The sequence below is a fragment of the Zerene cesonia genome, chromosome 9, assembly GCF_012273895.1.
Source record: "Zerene cesonia ecotype Mississippi chromosome 9, Zerene_cesonia_1.1, whole genome shotgun sequence".
In the NCBI taxonomy this organism is placed as follows: domain Eukaryota; kingdom Metazoa; phylum Arthropoda; class Insecta; order Lepidoptera; family Pieridae; genus Zerene; species Zerene cesonia.
Genome location: NC_052110.1, coordinates 6,374,427 through 6,401,403, shown reverse-complemented (window position 1 = coordinate 6,401,403; position 26,977 = coordinate 6,374,427). Strand labels below are relative to the sequence as shown.

The 26,977-nt window shown below is 33.5% G+C and overlaps 3 protein-coding genes across 3 annotated transcripts in view; all 3 read left to right on the top strand.

Moving 5' to 3' along the window:
* LOC119829022 (putative glucosylceramidase 3) overlaps positions 1-5,361 on the top strand; it is a 7,247-nt gene extending 1,886 nt beyond the window's left edge. Inside the window, exons 3-10 of the mRNA XM_038351377.1 lie at positions 482-638; positions 858-1,018; positions 2,157-2,280; positions 2,703-2,816; positions 3,525-3,672; positions 4,185-4,261; positions 4,555-4,844; positions 5,181-5,361. Of these exons, the coding sequence (XP_038207305.1) occupies positions 482-638; positions 858-1,018; positions 2,157-2,280; positions 2,703-2,816; positions 3,525-3,672; positions 4,185-4,261; positions 4,555-4,844; positions 5,181-5,274 (1,165 nt within the window). The 3' untranslated portion in view covers positions 5,275-5,361. The remainder of the gene's footprint in view (positions 1-481; positions 639-857; positions 1,019-2,156; positions 2,281-2,702; positions 2,817-3,524; positions 3,673-4,184; positions 4,262-4,554; positions 4,845-5,180) is intronic.
* A 1,087-nt stretch (positions 5,362-6,448) lies between these two features.
* Positions 6,449-11,996, top strand: LOC119829076 (polycomb group RING finger protein 3). Its single transcript, XM_038351451.1, has 5 exons — positions 6,449-6,677; positions 8,082-8,234; positions 8,824-8,966; positions 9,568-9,711; positions 10,353-11,996. The coding sequence occupies exons 1-5, from the start codon at positions 6,566-6,568 to the stop codon at positions 10,476-10,478; spliced, it is 678 nt and encodes a 225-aa protein (XP_038207379.1). The 5' UTR covers positions 6,449-6,565; the 3' UTR covers positions 10,479-11,996.
* A 1,065-nt stretch (positions 11,997-13,061) lies between these two features.
* Positions 13,062-26,977, top strand: part of LOC119829094 — a 40,288-nt gene continuing 26,372 nt past the window's right edge. The window contains exons 1-4 of the mRNA XM_038351478.1: positions 13,062-13,303; positions 16,766-16,915; positions 17,337-17,407; positions 23,981-24,029. Of these exons, the coding sequence (XP_038207406.1) occupies positions 17,362-17,407; positions 23,981-24,029 (95 nt within the window). The 5' untranslated portion in view covers positions 13,062-13,303; positions 16,766-16,915; positions 17,337-17,361. The remainder of the gene's footprint in view (positions 13,304-16,765; positions 16,916-17,336; positions 17,408-23,980; positions 24,030-26,977) is intronic.

Sequence of the window (26,977 nt, the reverse complement as noted above, 5' to 3'; positions counted from 1 at the left end):
TGTCGGTGACGCGAACCGAGGATTTTACCCTCTACCAAAACGCTCAACGCGCCTAAAGAAGTTTTCACTTCAAAAAAATAGAGCAATTTTGGAGGCAACTATCTGAGCATATGCTGAAAGATGTAGTTAAGTACCAACTGTACTAAAATCTATAGACTGATAAATAGAAATAATTACAATAAATTCAATGTCATGTGAGGAGTTTATATTACTAATATTTGCTATTATTTTAAGTCTTTTATACAATAGGCCTTTGTTATATATGCTTCATAATACGGCTATTAATGAAACGGCTGATTAAACAAGTTAGATTTAAATATTTCTGATTATTTAAATTTAATTTTTAGGTTTATAGCATTGAAATGCTTTTTATAAATGAGAAATTTTTGAAAGAATAGAAAAAAAATTTCTCATTTATTTCTGATTATGTTTAATAAACTCTCAATGCCAAGTTCCTAAAACATATTTATATCTCGCTTAGGTCATATTATAGTAACCAGGGGCTGGAATACAACTTTGTGAGACTTCCAATTGGTGGATGTGATTTCTCCACGCATGCGTACGCGTACAATGAGCTGCCTGAAGACGATATTAGTCTATCCAATTACACTTTGTCACCAGAGGACTATAACTATAAGGTACAGTCACAGATAACATATAGGTACAGATAACTGTAAGGCTGGTTTAAGAGTAACACTGGTGTGTCGATATAACGATTGACCACGCGGTTGCACCCGCGGTCAAACAAGCAAAAGCAAGTTTATCTACTATAGCTTATATGTTATCCTGGTATTGAGCCATAGAAGCTTCATCGCTGCAAAATCCATTGAGTGCATTACTGTTTACAAATCTTGCAGATTCCCATGCTGAAAGCCATAAACGGGACAAGTAGTGTTCCCGTGAACATCCTTGCAACAACCTGGTCCCCTCCACCCTGGATGAAAACCAACAACGCGTATACGGGAATCAGTAGATTGAAAACCGAATACTACCAGACTTATGCTGATTATCATATAAAGTGAGTCTTTTTTATGCAATAGTGTCAGAGAGAGAGAGAGAGAGCTAGTGGTTCGCTTTATGGTTAGCGATCACATTTGTAGGGCCGCTGCTACCGCTGCCCAATTTTAAGAGGCAAAGGAATAAGTGGTAAGGATTTTTAGAATGAAGGAAAGGTAAGGAATAACGGAACCGACTGGGAAGGGTGAAGAAAAGGAAACAAGGCCTCCCCCTCAACCGAACGAAACACAAAACATTTTACTGTTTCACGACGATTCTGTGGGAGAGTGGTACCTTCCCACTACTCGGCTCTCTCTCTCACACTGCAAATACCTCAGAGTTAGAATATTCATATATGTTTCTTTTCTTCTTATTTGATTTGCTTATAGCGTTTTATTTAAGAAAACTCTTAAATTAACACTTACAGGTGTAATATTAACACATTTCAATTTATTCGATTACCAATTGTGGAAAGCGAATATTCGTAAATCTTTAAGTACAGTTTTATTTGTGTAAAATTTTATTTTCATAGTATTTACAATAAATTACCTTCAGATGGCATTACAAAATTCTACCATATATAGCCTTCTTTTAGAATCGCTTTTAAATAGTCATAAATATTTAACCACCTATTCAGAAAGTAGTTCCTACTTGTGCTTCTACGTAGAAAATAAAGTTTTATTTTATTCATTGTTTTCTTTATAGTAATTGATGCTTTCAAATCTCTCAGAAAATACATAGGGTAATTTATTAACTACAATTGAACTGTTGAGAAATAATATTAATTCAAAATGGGTCGCATGATGGTAAGCGCTGCCACCGCCCATGAACATTTGGAGAGGCGTAGGGTCGATTACAGACCTTACGCCTCTACAAATGGATTACCGACTTAAAACTGGAAAGGGATTAAGGATTCACGAGAGGAATAAAGGAAAGGACTGGGAATGGACAAGAAAGGAAAAGAATGGACAAGGAAAGGACGAGCCTTCGGCTCCCTCACACGCCGAACGAAATACAGCAGTATGCCATTTCACGTCGATCTTTTGTGGGAGTGTTGTACTTTCCCGGTGCGAGCTGGCCCAATTCGTGCCGAAGCGTGCTTGACTACCACATAACATATACGCGTCATCTGTAATGCGTGTTATTAAATATAATTTCAGATTCTTTGAAGAATACGCAGCGGAGAACATCACAATATGGGGTATAACAACGACTAATGAGCCGGTCAACGGAGTTTTAGGGGTCATACCGTTCAACTGCCTAGGATGGACGGCGTATGAATTGGTATGGGATATTCTTTTATGTTATTAGCGCGGAATACTGTCTTAATGCTTTCTATTCAGTGGTAAAAATCAAAACTTATACATCTCGAAATTTATATATATATATAATAATAAAAAAGAAAAACCACAATAGACTTTACAAGCACAAAATGCTTCATAGTCTGCGAGAGACAAAGAAGGTTTTTTTTTATGTTACAGTCGGCAATTGAGCTGGTGGGACGCCTGATGGTAAGCGCTACCACCGCCCATGAACATTCGGAGAGGTTTAACCTTTCCAAAAGTAATCGAATATCTAAATTACTACTACTGTGATCTATACCAACTATTGCTACTATAAATATTTATTCATACTATTATCTACACTACTGCTACCATTATCTACTATTATCTACACTATTTCTACTATAATATAGTAACTTACAGGGTAGCTGGATCGTCAAGTACTTAGGACCAACGGTGCGCAACTCTACTTTCAAGGATATAAAAATCCTGACCGGCGATGACCAGCGTTACTCAGTTCCTTACTACTTTAATGTGGTGAGTGAACCTATTCAATGATTACAACAGATATTACCAAAAACAAAAGATTCACCATTCGACTTTATTTGCGATTATTACTCGATTAACTCCATGGCTTTTCAACCGATAAACGTGACTTTTTTTTTGTGTTAATAATTGGTATTTTTAGAATCTGCAATTGTACCTCTCCACACTAGAATCGTCTGTAAGCGTTTAGCTATGGGTTCGCAGTTAGATATTGAACAATAATAAAAAGCAAATTAGTTAGTGATTTCTTGTCGCTATATAGCGATAAGACTGCCAATTGTTTAATAGTAATTATATTAAGTTTCTTTTTAGTTTTGTTTTAGAGCAATAAAGAATAAGAAAATCTATCTATACACATTATACATACTTTAAAAAAGTCCAATGAGTTTTGTAGAACATTCTAACTCAAGAATCTCTGAATGGAATAAAATTTAAGGATTTATTGTTTGTTGACCCCAAATGAGCTTATAACAAATAATCGTTATCACTTCATAAACACTATTTTGTTCGTCAGCGATCTTTGTGATAATATTTACATGTAAGATCACAGACAAAGTTATTTGTAAGCTTTTAAGATATAGAATACACGTAGGCATTTTATCTTCGTTGCTTTTTAGCTTTATTTGTTTATCAGTTTTTGAACTACTTAAAAAAATCTAAAACAAGAAGTATTCATCACATAATTTTAAATGGTTTCAGTTAGTAGCCGAATATCCAGAAGCTCTGGACTACATAGATGGCGTTGGAGTGCATTACTACGCGAATGCCATAGTGCCAGCGGAAATTCTGGATCTTTCTATAGACCAGTATCCAGAGAAGTTCTTAATGGCCACGGAAGCTTGTGCAGGTAAGATAAATAATAAAGATAGACATAGATATTTATTTAATAGATAGATAGATAGATAAAGATTTCTTACAGATACGCTAAAGAGCAACTCCAAATAGAAACTGATCAACCAACTAATGACCGTGCCAACCTCTGCTGAATCTCGATTTTTACCAGTGGAATCAGTTTAGTCTTTAGTCATGTAACGAAAAAAAATCGAAAACGCAAATTGAGCAAAAAAAAAGCTCGTAACTCGTCGTAGCCATAGTGGGTCATATGCTATTTGACTTCGATGCGTTGTGGCAAAGAAGAAAAGCCAGGATGCGTTCTGGCGGCGTTACAAAGACGTCTTAAAGCATACTAATGTGGGAAAAAGACAAAGCTAGGTCCAGCGCCATCACTTTCCCACGCTGGTATTAGTACTGCTTAAAGACAGTAAGTGGTTAACCATAACACGACGGACAGGCTTTAATTACTTGAAATATTATTGATGACATGATACACGATGATAATGATTGATATGTTTCTTTCAGGATTTTTACCGACGGACACAAAGGTTCTTCTTGGGTCATGGGATAGAGCGAACTCTTACATATCAACCATACTGCAGGTAGCTAATGTGATAAATAAATAAAAAATTAAATATTGGCATACTAATTATTAGGCGTTGTTTTAAATTATTTATGTTTTCATTTTTATTGGATGATTCTGGGGGCTAAAATTTAAGATGGTTGCAGTAAGTTTGTTCTTGGTTAAGTTATTTCAAACATAATCGACGAGATTCAGTAGGGTAATTCAAACTTCACTTTTATCGCCGAATTATTATTACAGCCTACAGTCTTGGTACAGTTTAGATGTTAAGTTATATAGATACATTATGTAAACGTTATATTCATTTCTCAGGATATGAACCACGAAGTGAGCGGGTGGATCGATTGGAATTTATGCTTAGATACAACAGGAGGCCCGAATTGGGCATCTAATTTTGTTGACTCCGCCGTCATTGTGAATGCAACTGCCCAAGAATTTTATAAGCAGCCAATGTATTACGCTCTCGGACATATCTCCAAGTTTGTTCCCAAAGGTTCTGTGAGAATCGAAGTAAACGAAACAACGAAGCTCTTACAAACTTCCGTACCTAATGCAGCATTTTTGACGCCCAGAAACACAACAGTATTAATCCTCGTTAATACGTAAGTTTTACTGCACATATTTTAATATAGCACATGCAACACACACTACTATCTGTGATTGTATGGTTCAGGCTAATGCCGCGGATTACATTAAGGATACTAATCTAAAAGTGTATTTTATAACTGCTTAATTATATGCTGTAAACTTATGTTAATTTCTTAGTGTGTAAGTTATAAATATAAACATTTATTTTAACTTTTAAACTCTATGACTGATTTTTGGCACAAAATATTCTAGTATCATGGTAATTGATTACTGTTCAACAATCGATAGGTTTTAAGCTAAACGCGTATTCATGTTTATAAATAATAATAGATTAACTATTTATATTTCAGTGAAGGAGAGAAGAAGATAAAAGTGAAGCGTTCGGACGACTATATGATATTGGACCTAATGGAAAATTCTATAGTTACCATTGAATTTAAATAATAATTTTGAAAAATGTTGTAACGAATTTTCTAACGAACCCCAATTAGTTGCTTTTATGATATATTTATGTATTAAGTACCAAGTAACCACTTAATGTTAATAATACAGTAAAATAATATTGATTTCATATAAATACACACATATTTATTATATTGTATAAATAATACTTGTATATATATATATATAAAAATAATTATACCTTTGTAACTAAAATAAAAATAAACGCCTTTAAAACTAAACGATGTAGGTTATTAGTAACAAATAAACGTAAGAAAATGATTATAATACCTACCTAAGACGTACTTCCGATAAGAGACCCATCCCAGTTTCGCAAGGGTGCAATTAATAATGTAATAGGTACATTTCTACTAATATTCTTAATCATGTTATAAATGCGAAAGTCTGTCTGTCAAAACTGAAACTCCGTTTCGCCACCAGATGGCTGTATGTGAAAAATGATTTTCCCGTTTTTCTGTTGAAATTTTTCCTGAATGTTCTTTGCTATAAACCTCACGGAGCCCGAGACCTTTCCAACGAATGCAAAACTGTGGCAATCGGTTCGTGCGTTCTGGAGTTATAGCGTCAGGAAGGAAAACCTGACTCATTTTTATATAGTAGAGATAGTTTGAGACCGAAAAAAAGACATAAGATTTCATCTAGAGAATCAAAAAAGCACACAAACGAAAATTAAACGTGTAGGTAACCTTTAAATACTGGAAAATACTGGAGGATTTTATAAATTTCCGGTGGTCAATAACGAGATAAAGTTTTGACTCATAGCTCTAATGAAAATCCTCATAACGCGTTGTTACAATCATGGAAAAACCATAATATTGTGAAGTTTGTGTCGTGGTTGACATGCTATTCGAACTTGAGCAATGAAGAAAAGCCTAATGAAGAAAAGTTTACAAGAACGTGATGGCCAGATGGACATTTTGTATTAATTTAAAATTATTTCAAGCACTCACAGCTTATCCGTCGTGCTATGGTAAACCAATAAATTAACATAAGATTCAATTTACACTTAATCGATTTTACAAATCGATTCTAATACACTCGATTAACATAAACAATTCTAAGCTTGCGTTATAATTACTTATCTATACTATGCTTATTAGTCTGTATCAATAAAGAAAAAAAATACTATTTTTTATTGTCATCTGTCAATGTCAAACGTCACTCTTAGTTTTGTGTTTGGTGCTTGTGACTTAGCGTTTGTGTTGATTTTATTTTTGTTTTTCATTATTTTCAAACTACATACTAATGGTTTGGTACGTTATCACACATTAGGATGACAATGGAAAGAAGAATTAAACTAAAAACATTAAACAGTCATATAACGTGTAAGATTTGCCGCGGTTACTTCATTGACGCGACTACAGTTACTGAGTGTCTTCATACGTGTAAGTAGTATTTTTATAAATCAATACTGAGCTTTATAAGCATATAATGGAAGCAATCGAGTAGGTGAAGGATATTTTATTTTGTAGTATAGTTATTGAATAAATCTTCATCTGACTTTAAGATAACCTTGTATTCAATGGTATATGACTGGGTAGTTTTAATACCTAAGACCCACAAGCGTTATTGAGTGTTATAAAATATATACATAATGTTTTACAGCTTATCTTGACAAATATGCAAATAGATTAAAATAAGTAACTAAATGGTATGGATACCTACCATTTGCAAAGATTTCAAAATTCCCTAAAATAATTACTCTTTTATAATATGGCAAGAAAATATGTGAAAACTAATAAGGCAATATAACATAAGAGATGCTTTTGAGTAAAATGAAAATAAAAATTATTAGGAAAATCAGAGAGCATGTAAAGAAAGCATAAATATAATAGTAAAATAGCTTTACTCAACATAATACACTATTATTATACAATACTGTGTATCTTCTAAGGATGTATGTCTTACACTATCATTTCATTATCTATTTATGACAATTAGATGTTTTGTAAAGGAGATTAACAAATTTTTACATATGTAATAATAAAAAAGTAAATAGAAATAAAGTGTCTCATCTATTTCATATTTCTCATTCATAAATTATTTGCATCTATTTTTGCTTCTTATTGATAATTTTGTTGTATGACCCTAAAAGTGTCTTAAATACTTATCTATTATTATCTGTAATAAGATTTGATTTATCTCTTATTTATTCCTGGCCATTCACCTGTAAACAAAACTATATTCCAAAACAATGGGTTCCTACCTGTGATGTAAAATAGGACTCTATTACTATAACTTTGCTATCCGTCCTTTGGTCATTGCAAAACAGTTCAATTTTAGAGAAGATAATGATCTGCTGCCAGTATAACAACAAATTATAATAACCTAAGTTAAGCAACAGTTGGCACGGTCATAATTTAGATGGGTGCTCTTTTTTTAGATTACCCTTTTAGCGTAGTTGGACCTTAGTGACCCTTAGGATCGCGGTCCGACTCACACTTGACAGATTTTTTTTGTATGATACTAGCTCACTCCAAACACTATTCTACCTACCATTTAGTAGTATGAGAAATAGATGTTGGCCGACCTACCCAATATGCTCACTAAATTTCATAAGAATCGGTCCAGCCATTTTGGAGAATTATGAGAACAAACATTGTGACAGGAGAATCTTTATGTATTTAAGATGTATCATTCTGGTTCATGAATTACAGCACTACCAAGTATTGTCAAAATCCATTGGGGGTTTTGCTTGAAAGAATAAGCTACACATATCCATTGATCACCAACTTCCATGTTTACAATAGTAGTGAAATGAGATTGCACACATCATCTAAACATTTCAGTCTGCAAGAGCTGCCTTGTGAAGCACTTGGAGGAAAACAACACATGTCCAACATGCAACATAGTGATACACCAGTCACACCCGCTACAATACATAAGCTTCGACAGGACGATGCAGGATATTGTGTACAAGTTAGTGCCGGACCTGCAGGACAGTGAGTATGATTGTATCGTGTGGTTTGATTGAGGTAGGGTGGGAATATGTCAGTGAAGGAAAGAAGATTTGCAAACTACAAATTACTGTCACATAATTATGGGAGAAACCAAAGACAAACGATACATAGTTCTCAACTAGTTTGGTAGTCAGTGGATCATATAAGAATTGTATTGCTGATTTTATGTCATACAGCCGGAATTGGTTAAAAAATATGCTCATAAAATTTAAAACCTAATAAAATTTACGAAATACAAGAGAAAGTAAGTTATTTAGTTGTTCAAATAATAGACTTTAGAGATACATTCTAGTAGCAGCGGCTGGCGAGTGTCAGAAGTGAATATCAATTGCCGAGTATAGAATCAGAGTTGCTTGTGAGAAACATGTTCTTGACTTGTTTAAACTTATTTTTATTATAATTAGAACATTAGCTTAATCTAGTTTTAACAAAGTGCATCTATCTACAACTTATCCTAACTAGGGAAAACACTTTCTAACGAAAAGCAGGTATCAACTGCAACATCTGCACATAACCAAACATTCCCATTTAGTGGAAAGACATTTACTACAAAGCGATCGCAATATTGCAGATGAAATAAAGCGTGAGCGCGATTTCTATCGCGCCCGCGGGTTACCGTGTCCAAAGGATGCTGCGCTCGCCGCAGATAAACCCGGCGCTGGGGACGAGCCAGAGCAACAGGACAATAGCGACTGTCATAGGAAGGATGAACAGGTATATATTGTAGTTTTATAGCATTCAATTCCATCTATAAATGAGCAAAAAAAAAAAGACTTAGTTATATATTGTCTTGTTTAAACTGTGTCTGGTAATAGGTGATTTGGTAAATATAAGTGAAGTTTAGTGCTCTCGTCTGTCCTTTCTTTGTCTCTTTCTTAAAAAAAGAACATAGATAACATCCGTTTTTTAACGCCAAAGTTTGTTTGTTTGTCCTGCTTTCACATTGCTACAGAGCGGTTTGCTGATATGATTTTTGTGTCTGGAGAAAGGTGGGCTGCTTTTTGTTGCATCTCATTCCAATAGGATGATCCATTATGATGCGTTTTTGGATCAGTCCGTAAATTATAAATTATAAATTTGATGAGATATGTGATTTGGGCAGAGAGCTAATATATTATACTTTTGTTTGGACATGATTTTTTTTTAAAGTTTGCTTTTAATTATATAATTATTATGAATTATCACCTTGCTGCTTTTACTATATTTATCGCCTAAATATGCTTAGAACATAATATCGTTTTGTTCTCCTTGCTTTGTGAGCGAATGTATATACACTATATAGTATAGATACATAAGAATAAATAAAATGTTACAGGTGAATGTGTGCTTGGAATGCATATCGACGTCGCTTAGAACGCTGAAGCGTAGTTTCATAAGGTGCTCAGCCCAGGCTACCATCACGCACCTCAAGAAGTTCGTAGCTAAGAAAGTGTTGAATGGAATAGAGAAATATAGAGAAGTGAGTATAACGAAGGGAATTTCGAATATTGAATAAAAAAAAAAAAAATTAATAGTTTAATAGTTCAGGGGAAGTGGGATGGCGGGATTTGAAACTCCCCCCCCCACTTCATCATCGTTCTTTGATGGGGTATTACAACCCCCTCTGGTAATCCTTTTAATATTATAAATAAAAAAAGTGCGTTTGTGTGTTTGCCTTTCTTTCAAGTCACAATGGAGCGATTTTATGAAACGATTTTAATGTGGAATATTTTAATTATTATTTTTATTAATTTGCGCAGACTGCCGAGTGAAGCAGCGGGTGGATATATATATAGTCTTTACATATTTATTCTGTGCATATGTTTCTCACTGAACTCCTTCTAAACGGCTGGACTAATTTTTATATGAATTTATTATTTAATCGTATTCAAAAAGAAATCGAGAATGTTTTATATCTATATAGAATATATCTATTAAAAGAGGGTGAATACGACCCTCTGGCGAGGCCTCTTTGAGATCCCATTTGTAATTCAAGGTCTGAGACCTCTTCAGAGTCTAATTTATTAACCTTTACACCAAATGTCTTCAAGCGATAATACACGTTGTTGTTATTTTTCATAGTTTAGATTAATAATAATTGAACAATTTTCTTATTTTTAGATTGATATTTTATGCAATGACGAATTACTAGGCAAGGATCATACATTGAAATTCGTTTATGTGACGCGATGGAGATTCCGGGACCCCCCACTACGACTGCAGTATAGACCCAAGATTGACATTTAATTTATTATTCTTGTGATTAAAGATGAATAATTGCTCGAATTACTAGTTCTGTCATGCGGCTTTGTCCGTCCCAGGTGAAATATGTATAATCTATATGCATATCAAATATCACCCGATTCAGTTTAGTGGTTTTTGAGTACAAGAACCACAAATGTAACTTGTATCCATGTAGATTTATATTTGTAATGTTTTTAAATTTAGTAGAATGACAATAATGCATTAAAATTCGAATCCATATTAATTTTTTAAAAACATTAAAAAACAACTTATTTAAGAATAAAGTTATGTTGCTTTCTATTGAGGTGATAATGGGACCAGATGGTAGTTATGTTATCACGAAATTATTTAATGCAGTATTTCTTGTAAGCGTAAAGGAATTTGTATTACAACGATTCAATTATGTGTAACGGTTCAATTGTCATATAAAATATACGTTCATATTATTAGTTGACGGCGCGTTTGTAAAGAGTAAACTTCAAACGATTGATGCGTTGCTGTAGTGTCTACTGCCATCTCTTTGTAATGGCTTAACTTAACAGAGGTACTGCGCTGATGTTCAGCGTAAATGGGTGAATCAGGACTCGAATTAAAGACAATTGGACAGATATTAAAGTGTACATTTATGATTTAACATTAATTATAATCGGTAAGGCCATAAACAAGAAGAAGGCGTAATATTTTGAACTGGGTATGTGTCAAGTGTCAATTACAACTGACACTTGACAGACACCGTTAACCCTTGTCATACGCGTCGTCATTTGATGATTATTTTATATAACTTTGATTTATTAGAAGAAATGGCTAACTATGTTTTACTAAGATTCGTAAATGAGAAAATAACTCATTATTCTTCATCTTTAATCATATAGATATAATCTCAGCTGTAAGATTCTGCTTATAGGTATCAAGTATTATAAAATTTATTTGGAACATTTGGTTGTTAGTGACATGGCTGCCAATTTATGAAAGAACGCGTATACTCACAATTTTACGGGTTAAGGTTTCCTTTTAAATAGGTGTATATTTGTTTAAAATTACCACTTTACAAAAATAATTGACCAAAACTTATAATTTTGTTTGTGTATTTATAATTCTGCTTAGTGATGACAGAAATATTTTTGACCCTATTTTTTTTTTTTTAATCTGAATAACCATCGCTTGTGAATGAAATAAAAATTTTAAATTAATTTGACAGCATTAGCGAAATAGCGAGCGATTTTTGTTTAATTTAGCGGAATTTTGAGTTAATTTAGCGGAATGTCACATAGATCTTAATTTTTAGTTAATTTTTAATGTAATAATAGTTCAATGTCCATTCAGAAGATAAATGTCTGTATATTTATAATACATTCTTATGAAATATAGTGCTCACGGTTTCAGTGAAATTATAAGATCACTTTTACCGTATGCTTCTATTCTAGTATATAAGAATATTTTGTACTCTAATAGATAGATAACTTTATTTTCTTTTATTCACTTTAAATAATCTTCTTTGTTCTTTTTCCTCATTTTCATTAATTTGTTTTACTTTTGTTATTTTGTTTTAGTTAATTATAATTCAGTTATCAGTCTGTGTTTAGATACATAAATATTAACATTATATTTAGTTAAATTCTTCATTAAACAAAACAAAATTATTTAATTATTAAATACAATTTATGTAAAATATATTATTTCAATACAATAATGTGTTTTATTTTTCTTCGATTTGTCTCAATTTTCCAAGTAAATTTAAATAGCGTTATAATATCAAGTGCGATAAATATTATATAAATTCTTTTTTTAGAAACTAAAAATGTCGGATAATTAAAAAATACCATACTACATTTTTATGATATTTTGCTCTCATCTTTTCGCTTTGGTAATGGCTCTACCAATACAAATATAGGTACTCTGCCATTATTCATTGTACTAGTTGCACCCCGCGGCTACACCCGTAAAAACGTTCCCATGGGAATGTTGGAATAAAAAAGTAGCCTAAGTTATTCCTCACTATATCAGCCAATTTTGCAAGTGTTCCGTCAAAATCGGTCTAGCCGTTTTAGATTAGCCGAAACATACATTCAGACAGGGAATAGATATAAAAAAAGTTTTTTTTTTTGTTATATGCATCGTGTATAAATTTTAATATTACAGACTCCAATTTTATTTACTGCCATCTCTTTGTAATGGCTTAACCCAACAGAGGTACTGCGCTAATGTTCAGTGCAAGTAGGTGAATCAGGACTCGAATTAAAGACAATCGGACAGATATTATAGTGTACATTTATGATACATTAATTATCGGTAAGGCCATCTGGGCAATTGAAATGTTATTATCTGTTCATATTGGATAAAACATCTCGTATAAAGTCAGTTTCTACAAGGTGCTAGTCCACGAAAAACTTGTTAAACAACAAATAATCCATCCTTTTATTTAGTAAACCACTAGTCAAAGCAAACCTTTTACACTCGATAACTGTTCGATAGTTTAATCGAATAGATAATCGATATTGGTAATCTGTGTGACTTTGACATTAACTTTTATATATCTGTGCAAAATTAAACCATTTATAGTCTGTGCGCTGTGTTGTTTTTTATTTTTAATCTTTGTTGTGAGATTTTTGCAAATTACATGTGTTTGTGACTATTGTGATTGCAATACGAAAATGGACGGCTAATATTATTGTTGCATGTGAAGTTAGTATTTTTTATTAGCATAATACAATCGCCGTCAAGCTGGGTGCCAAAACGGTGGAAAGGTTTTTGAACCTAGCTGACGACAGTTTTATTGAAGATGTCAGCGAAGACTTGAGATGTTTTCTAGCCGAAAAAAAAATTGACAGGTACAATTAGTATACATTTTTCATTATAAACATTGCTTGTTAATAATGCACGTGAAAGCATGATAATCACCGGTAAAATGCTCGATTTAATTGATGAATAAATATATCCTAATCCATGAAAATAGTTGAAATCATTCAAGGTTATTGTCCAGTGATGATCGTAGGACGTAAAGAGTATATAATATGTATCTCGAAAGCGTATACGTAAAGGCACCTTGAATACGAATAACGAATCGTGATACCGACAAAGCCAAGGTGTGGAATTATTGGAATAAAATATGTTTGCGATAGTGTTTAAATAATCACTGTACCTTTGCTCATAATAAATAACTTTAAGCGTGTGAATTTATTTATTTGTAATATATATATTTGGAATATGTCCGTATTATAGTAAATAAATTAATAATTATTTTATATAGAAAGTACATTAATAAGAAAAGAAATTTACACTTGAATGAACTCATATTTTATCTAGAAATCTCAATTATTATGATTCCCTTTAATACATAATAATCTTGTTTCTAATAAATATCTAGCAGTGATCCAATTTACATGATTCAATATAAATTAATTATAAAAATGAGTGTTTGTTTACTTGTCTTTCTTTTGATCTGATTTTGTTATATGATTTTTGTTTTTGTAGACAGATCATAGTCTAGAGAGTGACATAGAGTACATTTTATGCAGTGCAATATTTTATTCCAATGTTAAATTCCTTTGATGAAATGGAGGGGGCATGACAGATCCTGTTTTCATGTAATATAGTTAATCGGTAATATAATTTATTAAAAGATTATGTGACACTGCTGATAAATAAATATTGTTTTATTTATTTATTGATATTCATTATATAACTTAGAAAGATTAAATAATATAAATTATGAATATGTATATAAATAATACGGACATAAATGACGCAGACACATCTTATTCAATTCTCCGTGCACCATAAGCAAACAAACGTTACATATGTTTTTTTAATTATTTTAACTTCTAATGTGAATAGATATAGACATTTGTGACCTAGCTGGCCGTGAATATAATAGTAGCCAATTGGAATGATGTACAGCATGTCCCTTTTAGAAAATAATACATAATTTTAACTGACACTGGTAAAATAAGCGAATAAAATAATATGTACTTATCACTCGCCAGATGGATTTAATATATCTGCATTCTTACAAATGCATTTAAGGGTTTTGATTGGAATTGTCTGCAATTTTTTAATTTGACACACCATTACCTTAACATATCATTCCTGTACCAGGTGGTAAGATAAGTGCACCAGCAAACTTAGCTAGTATAACTATGCATTTTAAGTTAGAATGTTGTACAGATTACGATATTACGTGATGGATACAGTAGGTTGCTTGTCTATCAGAGCGTGTTAAAATGAAACACGTCTGGTGTGATCATAAATACGAATTGTGATTTGTCCTCTGTAGTCTATACTTGTAATATAAAGCTGAGGAGTAAGTCATGCTTAGTCCAGAAACCACTGAGCTGATTTGAATAAATCGATGATAGGGAATGATAGGCTAGGTTAAGTACCACCTTTTTCTGCTATTATTGAATGCTAGACTAAATTAGCTGCGCCTCGCGGTTTCACCCCCGTAAGTCAGTATCCCGTAGGAATATCGGGATAAAAAGTTGCCTCTATGTTATTCCAGTTGTCCAGTTGTCTACATACCAAATTTCATTGCAATCAGTTTAGAAGTTTTTGCGTGAAAGAGCAACAAACACACACACATCCTTACAAACTTTCGCATTTATAATATTAGTAGGATAGTAGGGTAGGATATTATTAATGATATAAACTTATACATACTATATAAGGACAATTAAATTGTTACACTGTGTGATTTAATGTTTTAATATATTTAGTGTAATTACATCATGCAATATCTAAAATGAAAGTGTAATTTTCGTAAAGGAAATTTGACGGTCTTAGATATTTTCCTTATCTTATTATGAGAGTATTAATGATTTATTATTTTCTATGCTTTAATATTACGAGGAATGTGGTAATATCGCAGCCAGTAATTCATAAACATGCAATGAACGTTTTATTTTTAAATTGGGTCATACTTTCAGTATAATTAGCGTAACGGTTGAGTTTCAGATGTTAATATGTGTTATAATCGTGTTTATTCATTTTGTAAATGATTTAATTAAAAAAATTGATGTTGTGTTAAAGAAATTTTGTGTAAATTTTCTATTAAATACAAAAGTTCAAATGTATTTAATACAATTTAGTTAGATAAAGGTTTCATTTACCTACATATCGCCAGCGGCTTCGCCCGGTATCGGTCTTAAACAAATTCTTTACAAAATACTGTCCTAATCGATTTAGTGGTTTAGAAGACTAAGAGAGCCAGATAGACAGAGTTATTTTCGCATAAAAAATTTAAGAAGGGATCACTATTGTAGTGGTAAATGTTACCTTGTCGATCTTATATGTTGTAGCAGAGTATTTTTATAAGACAATGACCGACAGTGTAATCGTCTATTAAAAGGTCGTCAAAAAATATCCGAACGGCTTTACATATAACATTCAGTGAAATTAACACCTTATATCGTGGCAGTAATGTTCAAAGTCTATTGCGTTGCTCAATTGAAAACTCTGTCTAATAACACCCGTAAGCAGAGTTTCGATTCGAACAATTTTTGCGTCTAGTTTTTCACCGAAAGTTAATAAATGTAGGTACTTTATTCTTTATTCTTAAAAAGCTGTTAAATTTATATTCTTATTAGCTTGTTGTCTTAACACAATATCCTCGGATGAAATGTTTCTGTTAATTATATTTATAAAAATATCGTATCATATACCGACCTACAATAAAAGGAACGCCCCTAACATGCGCTAGGTAAATAATTTACTATGCTTACATATTTCAAATTGCCTTTTATTTATTTTTCGTTTCCTCACATCTGACAATGATTAATGATATATAATACTCATTAAAAGACGGTGCCGTTTGACGATCGTTTTGTCTATACTGAAATTATACGTGAAGAGTTTTTGTTTAGTGGAACGTGATGATGTCAGGAACAACTATTTGAATTGTTATATACTTTAGCAGTTTATGTATCATCATCATCGGCCCATAATATTCCCTCACTGAAGTAACTACGGGTTGGCAGATGTCACATGTCGTCGAACTTTTAATCCTCGGACATGTCGGTTTCCTCACGATGTTTTCCTTTACCGTTTCGAGCAGTGGTGAATTGTAGAATGAATTTATCTCTCGCCTGGTCTCGAACCGATTAACAGATTCCAAGTCCTAGGTCCTAACCACTCAGCCACAACTACTTATATATTACACACACAGTTTATGTATATGAAAATCCAATTTGGCCGTTTTCTTTTGTTTTTCTTTGATGTACATTAAACAGTTGATTAGTATTATATATTTGCTAACTAAACGATTCTATTTTATTATCTATATTTCAATATGACAGCGTGCTAGTATTCCCGCCCGTGAGCAACTACCGTCGGTTCCTGATCCACCGCTGCGTGGAGCAGCTCGGCCGGCCCGAGCTCGCGACCTTCTCGATCGGAGTCAGCGACGAGAGGAGGACCGTCGTCTGCTATAGGGACCGGCTGCTGAGGTGAGATCGAGGTGGATTGTCCAGCTATTTCTGAAGTGTGAATGTGGCTTCAGGATAAGGTGGAGCCTCTAGATAGCGAAAATGCAATTGTTTTTTTGTTTTATTTATTGATGAACCAACAACAACACGTACCAAACCAACTTTATTCTCAATTAAATTGATTGGACTGTTTCATTATTGGACCATTTTCTAGTCATCAAGTTTATGCCTAATGCGATATTAATTTTAGGCATCATAACAGAAAATCAAAATGAAATAAAATCTTGTTGAGTAAAAAAATTACTCATTGCTTTTACTCCTACATATAGCGTTTGCAAAACATTTGAATAGTCCGGTATTATTAAAAAATTATTTACTTAGGAGTTTTTGAAAGATTTATTCTTAGACTAAAGATAGGCTAAAGGTAATTACTTGGTTGCAGTGATGAGGCGTGCGCTCGGCCAGCAATGGGCCTGACACCAACTGATCGGGGCGATGCAGCCCTCGCGACAAGTGAGTGCATTTTATATTACACTAGCTGTTTGCCCCTGTTTACTTCACCCGTGGAACATATTTAGCCTATGTCACTGAGTGAAGTTGCAGCTTTTCAATGGTGAAAGAATTTTTGACATCGGTCCAGCCGTTTTTGCGTAAAAACTTTACAAACATACAAAAATACAAAAGCTTCCTCTTTATAATATTATTGTCGATAAATATAATTAAAATTATCAAATACACGCTTCAATGATAAACTCAACTGAGTTGCCTCACTTCCCTTAACCAGTGAGTAAGGAAATTATTTAATCCTCCGCATTCTCATTTGATTAATAAGATAAACTCATAAAAAAAGCTTTCCCCTGATATTTTTATTCAAGTTAGTTAATTCGTTATATACAAATTTTATTAAAGAGTTTTCATAATCGACTAGATAATTGACACATTACGATATATTTTACCTTTGAAAACTTCTGAGTCATCATTTCTAGACCACTTTTTTAACATTTTTTTTTATATTTCTCGATGTCATCATGTGACATGGTTCCAAAAATAAATTATCTTAGTTTTGTCATATTCATAATTTGCCACTTTAATAGCTTCGCTTTGTGTCCAATGAACAAGACTGGTCTTCTGGCCTGGGCCAAAGGAAGAGAACTTTCAATGTGTGAAAGTGATAGATCTATATAGCTCCGTCTTAGTCTCGCACTGTAATTATTTCTACTTTAGGACGTCATGACAATATTTTTAAAACACGAATAACTATATATTTTACTGTGTGTTTTTTTTTACTGTCTTCTATGTATTTTTTAATGTTCTGGACCCCATCTTAGCTCGCTTACTAATCGCATGAAGTGCCATCTATTTCGGGCTAGCTATCCACTGGTTACTCCTCCACGTGTATTATATATGTTAGTATATTCAATACCATTGCTACTGTTCTTTTACCATTGCATAAGCAAATTTCTCCATATCAAACTGTTGACTTTACAGTTTTAATATAGTTATCGTGTCGTTGTACAGTTCAACTGTATGGAACTTATGCGATACTTATAAAAAATACGAGCTTCGTCTCTGGAACAGAACAGTTTTGATATATTTTCCATTGGTGCTCCACTTCAATTGGTCGAAGCGTGATGTTATATAGCCTTTCTTGATGAATGGACCAGCCAACACATAAACAACTAGCCAGACTAGCCCCGGCGTTGCGTGGATGCAATTATGTTTGTGTATACAGCGGAAAATAACTTGTTTTCAACCGACGTTACGATGTTCCCAAGTTCTTTACTGCTTTCCGCCCGTATAGGAAAAAAATAGACAGTTCAAAGTTTCCGACCCGCAGAATTTTCAGGATAAACACTACCCTACATCATTTCCGAGTTTCAAACTATCTGTACCTAATTTCATCCAAATTGAATCAGAGGTTTAAGCGTGAAGCAGGGAAAGACAAAAAGACAGAGTTACTTTCGCATTTATAATGTTAATAGGGATGTGGTGATTTTGCATATTGCACCAGTAGTTCCTGAGATAATGAGACGTTACAATGTAGCATACACCGGTAAATCCTTCGACACTCACAGCCGACTTTCCTGCGATAACATCCTTTTCCTCAATCACCCTTTAAGTAAATAGTAACTGGTTATTGCTAAGGGCACGCTCATATTGAGCTGGGGTCGATGGTCATTAGGTGGTTTAAGAAATTGCTCTGATTTCTGTTCGAATGGGTGGGAACCCATAGAGTTCCTTAAATTTTTAGTACTACAAGATTTTTGCTGGCCAATCCTAGGTGGTTTTGAAGGGTTCATCGTTTCGATGCAGAAGTCTTTTTCAGTCCAGTCGCTATAAGTCTTTTTATTATCGCTCGTCGACTTATCGAGAGCTTCCTTCTAAAAAATACATTTCTTTTCACTGCAAATAAAAAAATTAAGTTGAATTGTTTTATTTAATGGCTGTATACCCGAAGGTGTTCAGAAAGTTGTATAAAAAATAAAATTATTTATCTACAAAAAAGGCTATCGACGTCTCTAGTGGAATGTACAACTCCAAATTTTAAAATGGGACCAAATGAAAACAATGTTTTGGTTGAAACTCGGTTGAAAACGGAGTTATCGAGTAACAAATCTAAAAAAATGCCGTCGAATTGAGAACCGCCTTCATTTTAGGAAAGTCGATTAAAAAATAAACTTGCATACTTAATATATAGAAATTCATTTCAGTTCCGAGTCATTTTGGTTATTTGGACCATTATTTGTTTAATGGACGAAAGTAGATTTTTCTTACTGCACCATAACACGTTGATACCCGCATGAAGTTGCAATAGGTCTAGGCACTAGTTGTCTACTGGCTCATTACTATCGGAATAGCTTGGCGATAGTAACGCAGGCTTATAATTGCACCGTTATAAACACATTGCATAATTGCAAACGATTACGTTACCATAAATGTCGGCGTTGAACAATAAAACTGTTATTTATAACGCTTGATATTAATCGGAATTTCGAACGAAATTATACCGCTGTGTGCGTATTGTGTATTTCTTTTAATTTAATTTGTGTGTCTATTTAAAATACGGCTTCGTTTTTAATGAACGTAGCATGTTGGATATTATTTGTTGCTATAAAGTAATTGCGTTCTAGAAGAGTAAGAGGAGAATTCAGTAATGTTAATGTATAGAGCAAAAGTAAATACAAGTCGTGTATGTAATTATGTACATCAGAGAAATGCTAAATTTATAGAGATGCTTTGTTTTTTTTTTTTTCATTTTTTTTACACACTAGCTGACACGACAGACGTACTGCTTACGGGCGATCTGTTAAACGCGGGAAGAGCTATAGCCGTTTACTTCTATTTGTTTGTTTTTGTCGTAAATTTTTTTCATAAGAACCTTCTACTGACAATAACAGTATTGACATTAAGCTAGCCAGCGTATACAAATTAAAGTGTTGTTAAAATCTCTTGTGTTTTACTGATAAGGGTATTATCACTATCGTTACCTCTATTAGGTGCAGTCTTAATTTGGCTATTAACAAATCATTTATTTGTCTCGTAAGAGAGCTGGAAGTCACTTTACGCATAAGAAATTGATATATAAAGATAATTCCGCCGCTGCATCACGCCCCATTTTGTAACCGCCGAGATTCGTCCTTCACAATGTCGGTCGCAAGCGGAGCACGAACCGTCGTGACATAACCGACGTGTTGTAAGCGGTAAATGACCAGCGGCCGGCGAAGTGGGCCGCCGAGAGTGAAAGTAGCACATTGGCGCAGGGCATTTCTGAACTTAGATTTTGTAACTGCATCTCGAGATCGTTTCAACGGTGAACTTTTCCCCTTAAAAACATTCTAGAAGATTTGTACTTGGGAAAAATGTCTGTCTTGATTCGGTAGTTTTGTTTGGATTTAGACATACACTACAATTTTAACGGTGTGTGTGTGTTGCGTAGACATTGACTCGGACACGCCTAAAACTGGTTTTTCCAAAATTCTAATTTTGACTACGAAATCGTGTTATTATGCATGCAATTTGTGACACTTCATTGGGTCAGAATCTTTTCGGGTCGTTGCTATTGCAGAATGTGCATAGACGTTTTCCGATTGTCCCTTTAAAAGCAAGGTCACTTCAACTTACATACATAACTACCTTCAAACTTACATGTGGAACATTATGCGTGACCCCGAAGTTTCGATTTAACCTAAGCTGCTTGACCTAGATCACGTTACATTTGCATTCATTAAGGATGTAACATTTCCTTAACGGTTTTCTAAATATGTACGAATACGGAAATTTGTTTTTCTGTAGCTTCAATCACGTGTTATTGTTTCAGCATCTAACGATTGTATTATTGATTGCGTATCGATATCAACCACTTAATTTCCTCCGTCACATATGGCCACGTCTCGTTTTATAGGTGTTTTTCAATCAACCGGGAAAAGCGGTTTCTGGATTTTTCTCGTTGCCGATACAATTTTTTTCTGTTGACCCAACGTGTGGATTGCATAAGTGATATGGAAGTTGTTTTGACTTATCGTAATTCACTTTTTATGTTTTGTAGAGCATATAAAATTTATGGCTATGTGGAAATCGGTAATAAATTGGTATTATTTCGAAGAAATTTCGAATATATTTGTTGATATTTTTGGTATCATTACTGTAATAATGTTTTCGAAAGAAGGAAGACATTTGTTTTGAATTAGTATAATAATATTCGCAGTTAGATAAATAACTACCCAGTGCAATTGGATTAGGTAAGAGTATTAAAAGCAAATATGTAGCATCATTAGATGTGAGGAATGTCGTAAGTTGTTTGATATGTGTTTTTCTTATTGATTAGGAAGGCAAGGAAATCCACTAGTTACGCGTCAACGTTGTTACGATGTTTTTAAATTAATTAATGTGAACTGTGATAGGATTAAATGATGACTAGGTGCAACACAAGCATGTCTCAGACATATTCTGTATTACAATTTTCCCAGCGCACATTTATTGGTCGTCGAAAACATTTCAAGAAAAGAAACGCTTCATGCGTGACTATTTGCGAGCTATATGTAAGAGTGACAATTAAGGTGATTACAAGGTTATAAATACATACTAATTAAATCGTTAACGTTTAAGAAATTAATGACCGTGTAAGGTAAATAGCTAGCAGCTCATTAAGCGTGCTAACACATGGTATTATCTCCCATTGTGCTGCTGGCGATTAGCGTCACGTATTCCTGCTTAAATTTCTTGAGCTTTCTTTGTAGCATACTGTAATATCGAGTAGATTATATTGCTTCTATGATAAATTGTCTGGTTTGTGTCGATCCAATATATAACTAAAGCAAATTCTATGGTTGTCCTTTCTCACTTACACTGGATATTGTTTCTCTACTTTATTGTGCTGTTGTTCAAAATCCAATCCAATAAATAAGCATACAAATTATTTCCTTATTGCGAAGTGCGATATAAATGAACAACTAAGTAATTTATATATTCGGTTTATTTTTTTTATACTTTGTCACTTTCGCAGTCATTTCATAAAAATAAGTACTGATAAAAATCTTGGTAACAAAGTTGTTATGCGATATGAGATGGAAGTAGGGAGGGCTTGAAAAAAGAATTGGTCGTGCAAATGCTGAGTTACCAACAATAACGCACTAGACCTCAATATAGATGTGTGCCTAAATAGAATATTCTAATAATATGTCTATTAAATTAAATATATTCTTCGAGTATGTCTTGTCAGGATGGATGAGATTTATTCACGGGTCGTTGTTTTATAATCTGCTATTGGTCAGCTCTTCTATAGCTTATTTTGTATTGTGTTTTCGAGACATTATTCCATGTCAATTTTCAAATCCGGTACATTCTAATGGTATATAAACTATCAATATAATAATATTTCCAGCGAAATGCTTATCGAAAGGCATAGGAATCAGGAAAGGCAAAGGAAATATGATGCCTATTGTGTAGACAAGTCTTCGAATATATAATTCTAGCAATTTCCACCTTAATGTCTGTCATCAAGGATGTGGTAACTAAGAGCTGAAACGACCCAGCGATACAAGACACAAACAAAGCGGAGTCGTGATTGCGATCGCATGGGAACATTGCATTGATGTAACACTACGCAACGCACACGTTCGTTATCTTGATGGACGCGTCGAGATATGGGTTTTGTAAGACGTTATTTAATATTATATTCATTGACCTGGCTCGTGTGTGCGCGTGCGAAACAGGTGGTGACTTTCGGGTCATCGTAATGGGACAGAGGTGAATGCTTTGGCATAGTTCAACAAAGAATCGGGGCAGTTACGTATGACGATAACAGGACGATCACGATAGTCGACTATCATTTTTATTAATTTAACACAAACCTTTAAAATGTTTTTAAAACACTTAGAAATATTGCGGTCACCGAAAACATGTTTTCGGATATTGAGCTGCTTGCTGCGGATTGTTTTCAAATACTTTTTACATTGGGGATTACCATCTTAAAATTGTCTTTGAATGATTTAAAATATATACGGTAATGCTATCAAGTATTCTATTTTGGGATATTACGGCATATGTATTTACAGTTCCTACGTTGGTACTAAGTATTATTTTTATCATTCACTATCAACGGTGACCGATAACAAAATTCTGTTTGTGACATACCCACACAACCCAACTAACAATTTGATTTCTATCGCTGATAATCCAAATTGATGAGATTTATTAGTTTTAATTTCATATTTCCAACAACATATTATAGTTTGGTATGGAAAAAAAATGTAACGTATCTTGCTTAACTGCAATACTCGTACCAAAACCCAAAAACGAAAGTTTAAGCTTGAGAAAAACCATCCTCATAGAATAAAGATTTCTTTAATTATATCAACACTAACCGAAAAATATCAACCCACATTACACATGTGAAGCAATCGGCACCGAACGAGAGCGAAACATGTGCACAAATTACTACTTTCATTTTCGATTGCTGCATAGTTCCTATTGATAAGTGATTTTCGTATGTGTCCACGATTTTGTGAGCACTTATATCGTGTCAACCCTCGAATATGAAATAGTCCCGCATATCTGAAATCATGGTGACATTATGTAACTTTGCAGGCCCGGTGGGGGGTGCGTCGGCGCGCGCGCAGCTTCAGGAAAAGCCCAGGTCAGTCTCAGTGCACACTTCCTACATCTCCTCATACCTTATCCAACCGCGGACGGTGACGGTCGCGTGTTGTTGTTACGTGTTTATTGTGATTGTGCTATCAGTGCGCTCTGGTGTTTGTGCCTGATTGACCTTGCTCGTGGTGGATTGTTTTACGATCGTTCCGCGTGGTAATTGTTTTTTTATTTATTCACGCTATTACGTAGATACCCTGTGTGTGTGTTGTGTGTTGAGTGATTGTTAACCTTATAAACAACGTTTGTGTAATTTTTAATTGGATGCTATTATGGCAATTGAATAATACAACGTTTTTTGCCTATCTTAGTTCATTGAACACGTGACGTATGTCAGTAATGTGCTATAAAGAAGTAAATTTGTAAAGTAAAGCCTGAAGGTTGCCTGGCAGACATTGCTTTGAACCATAAGTTCGCCATTGGTACATTTTTCTTTGAGTTTATATGATTAATTGTACAATAAAAAAATGCACATATATATATATATATAAAATAGTTATTAACATTTAACTCCGCATGAGTAACCAAAACTGAATCTTATCAATTCTAAGATATGTCAACACTATCAGTAGCAAATGTTATGCCACACCACTCACAATGTTTATTAATTGTGGTTTGATAAGAGACATGTATATAGCCATTATTAAACATTAATTGCATTATACATTAAATATGTTGTCAACAGTTATCTATAAATTCAGTCAGGTGCATAAAACCATACGCCAAAGCTTTTTCTACCCCCTTTTTGTTGACCATATGGCGTGAGATACCCATAAAAAAACTGCTTAAGAAATACGTAATGATTATACCGTATTGGGTTATTATTGCGACCGTTATCGCAGTACGTAGTGACGTAATCAATAAACGGATAAATTGTGAAATGTTTCGAAACAATAACAATGGGTACATTGACTAATGGACGTCAAATTCGCCTTTGTAGGTGTTGTATAGACTTAAATAATTCAAATAGGACTTGTAACATTCAAAATAATAGTTTAAAAAAACTAAAAAACACGCTTTAACAAAAATCATATTTTGCAAATTGAAAAATGGAATAATTTTATCAAATTAGTGTATTGTCATCGGTCCTCAATAAATCTACAAAGTTTGAACGAAATCTGGCCGTTTAAAGTGGGTCAAAATCGCGCCCAAAGAAGTCGGTTACAAACAAACGTACAAACATACAGGTGAAGCTAATAAAAAGCGTTTAAAATAAAATATAATAGTTTAAAAAAACTATAAAACACGCTTTAACAAAAATCATATTTTGCAAATTGAAAACTGGAATAATTTTATCAAATTAGTGTATTGTCATCGGTCCTCAATAAATCTACAAAGTTTGAACGAAATCTGGCCGTTTAAAGTGGGTCAAAATCGCGCCCAAAGAAGTCAGTTACAAACAAACAAACAAACATACAAACAAACAAACAAACAAACATACAGGTGAAGTTAATAAAAGCGTGTTAAAAAGATGTCATTGCATACGACTGGTGTCATTGGTTAAACGCGCTTATGTTATAAAGACTTAGAAGTAAGACGTTGGTATTTAAATGGCTTAGGATTGACTCGTGAGCCTGCCATTTGGCGCACCCATATAACCTTAACAATGCAATGCCCGTGTTGCAATAACAAACATCGTTATAACAATGCCATAGTGTAGAGTTCTTTCTCGAAATATTTAGAAATCTCACTCAATTTATTTGATTACTAGCTGCACGCCCCGGCTCCGCCCGGTTAGCTTTTTATCATAATTGAAATAATATAAACTATCCTATCTTTTGAGTTCGATCAAACTGCATATGGTGTGCAAATTTGATAACAATCGGTTTAGTAGCTCAGGAGTTCGGCGCGGACAAACAATGTGATGCGTAATTTATATATATTAAGATATGTACTTCCTGATTCGTGTCGTTTGTGACAGCAATAACATTATAAGTAATCCTTTATAAACATTCTTTTTTTTTCAATTCAAAATTCTAACATGTAGGTAAAACTCAAAGGTTTTAGTTCAAATTAATAAATGAAATAAACACTTCTCATTTCACACGCTATAGGCGTTACTCGGAGACCTCATGTAAATGGGTCAACAATTTAATGACCTAGACTATGTTTTGAATACTGCCGTACTATGAATATCCAGTACTACTAACCGTTCTATAATTTTATATCAAGACTAACGGTTCGTCCCGGCTTTGCTCGTCGTTAATGTACATCCTCTAGTATTGTGGAATCACGGAGCACTCAGGAATCACGGATTCATCCAATGCAGGAATTATCATTGAAATTTGCCCAGTAGTTCCTAATATTAGCGTGTTCAAACATAATCTTTAGCTTTATATTAACTTAAATGAATATAATGTAGACATGTCCTGTACAAAGTCAATGTAAAAGTCATTAATTTAATGAAGTGTATGGAAAATTTGTTTATCTACGTATTTAAAAAGCAGTGTTTTAATTACTTAATTATTGTTGAACATATTATCATATCACACAATCATACAGTCTTATCACTTGAGGGGTTTTCGTTTATTCATTATAATTAAGTCTCTTCGATGAAATTAATGAAGTCGATGGTCGATAATCGATATATTTCGTTAAATGACGACACATAATGACGTGGAAGTGATTAATTTTTTTTCAACATTAACACTTTGGCTTCTTGCGCTGTCAATAAACGTTCTAGTGTACTAGGTAAATACGTAAGATTGTGAACAAACATACAGTAAAATAATGGCTTGTTATGGAAATACAAAGATAAATTGACTGTAGGATATTTTCATTGAACGTATGTTACCTAATAAATGTAAATAATGTTAAGATTAACTGATGGTTTCGGCTTTCTCATAGCATTTTTAATTAATGTCTAGATGTGTTATCTATATCTATTTTAATGACATAAAGCATAGATTGTTTGTTCGTTTGCAAAGAAACCTA

Excerpts from the sequence above, each read along its gene's own strand:
- LOC119829076 (XM_038351451.1), top strand. The coding sequence starts at position 6,566 with ATGACAATGGAAAGAAGAATTAAACTAAAAACATTAAACAGTCATATA. Across the intron at positions 8,235-8,823 it reads AGTGCCGGACCTGCAGGACA|ATGAAATAAAGCGTGAGCGC; the intron begins GTGAGTATGATT and ends GCAATATTGCAG. Across the intron at positions 9,712-10,352 it reads GAATAGAGAAATATAGAGAA|ATTGATATTTTATGCAATGA; the intron begins GTGAGTATAACG and ends TCTTATTTTTAG.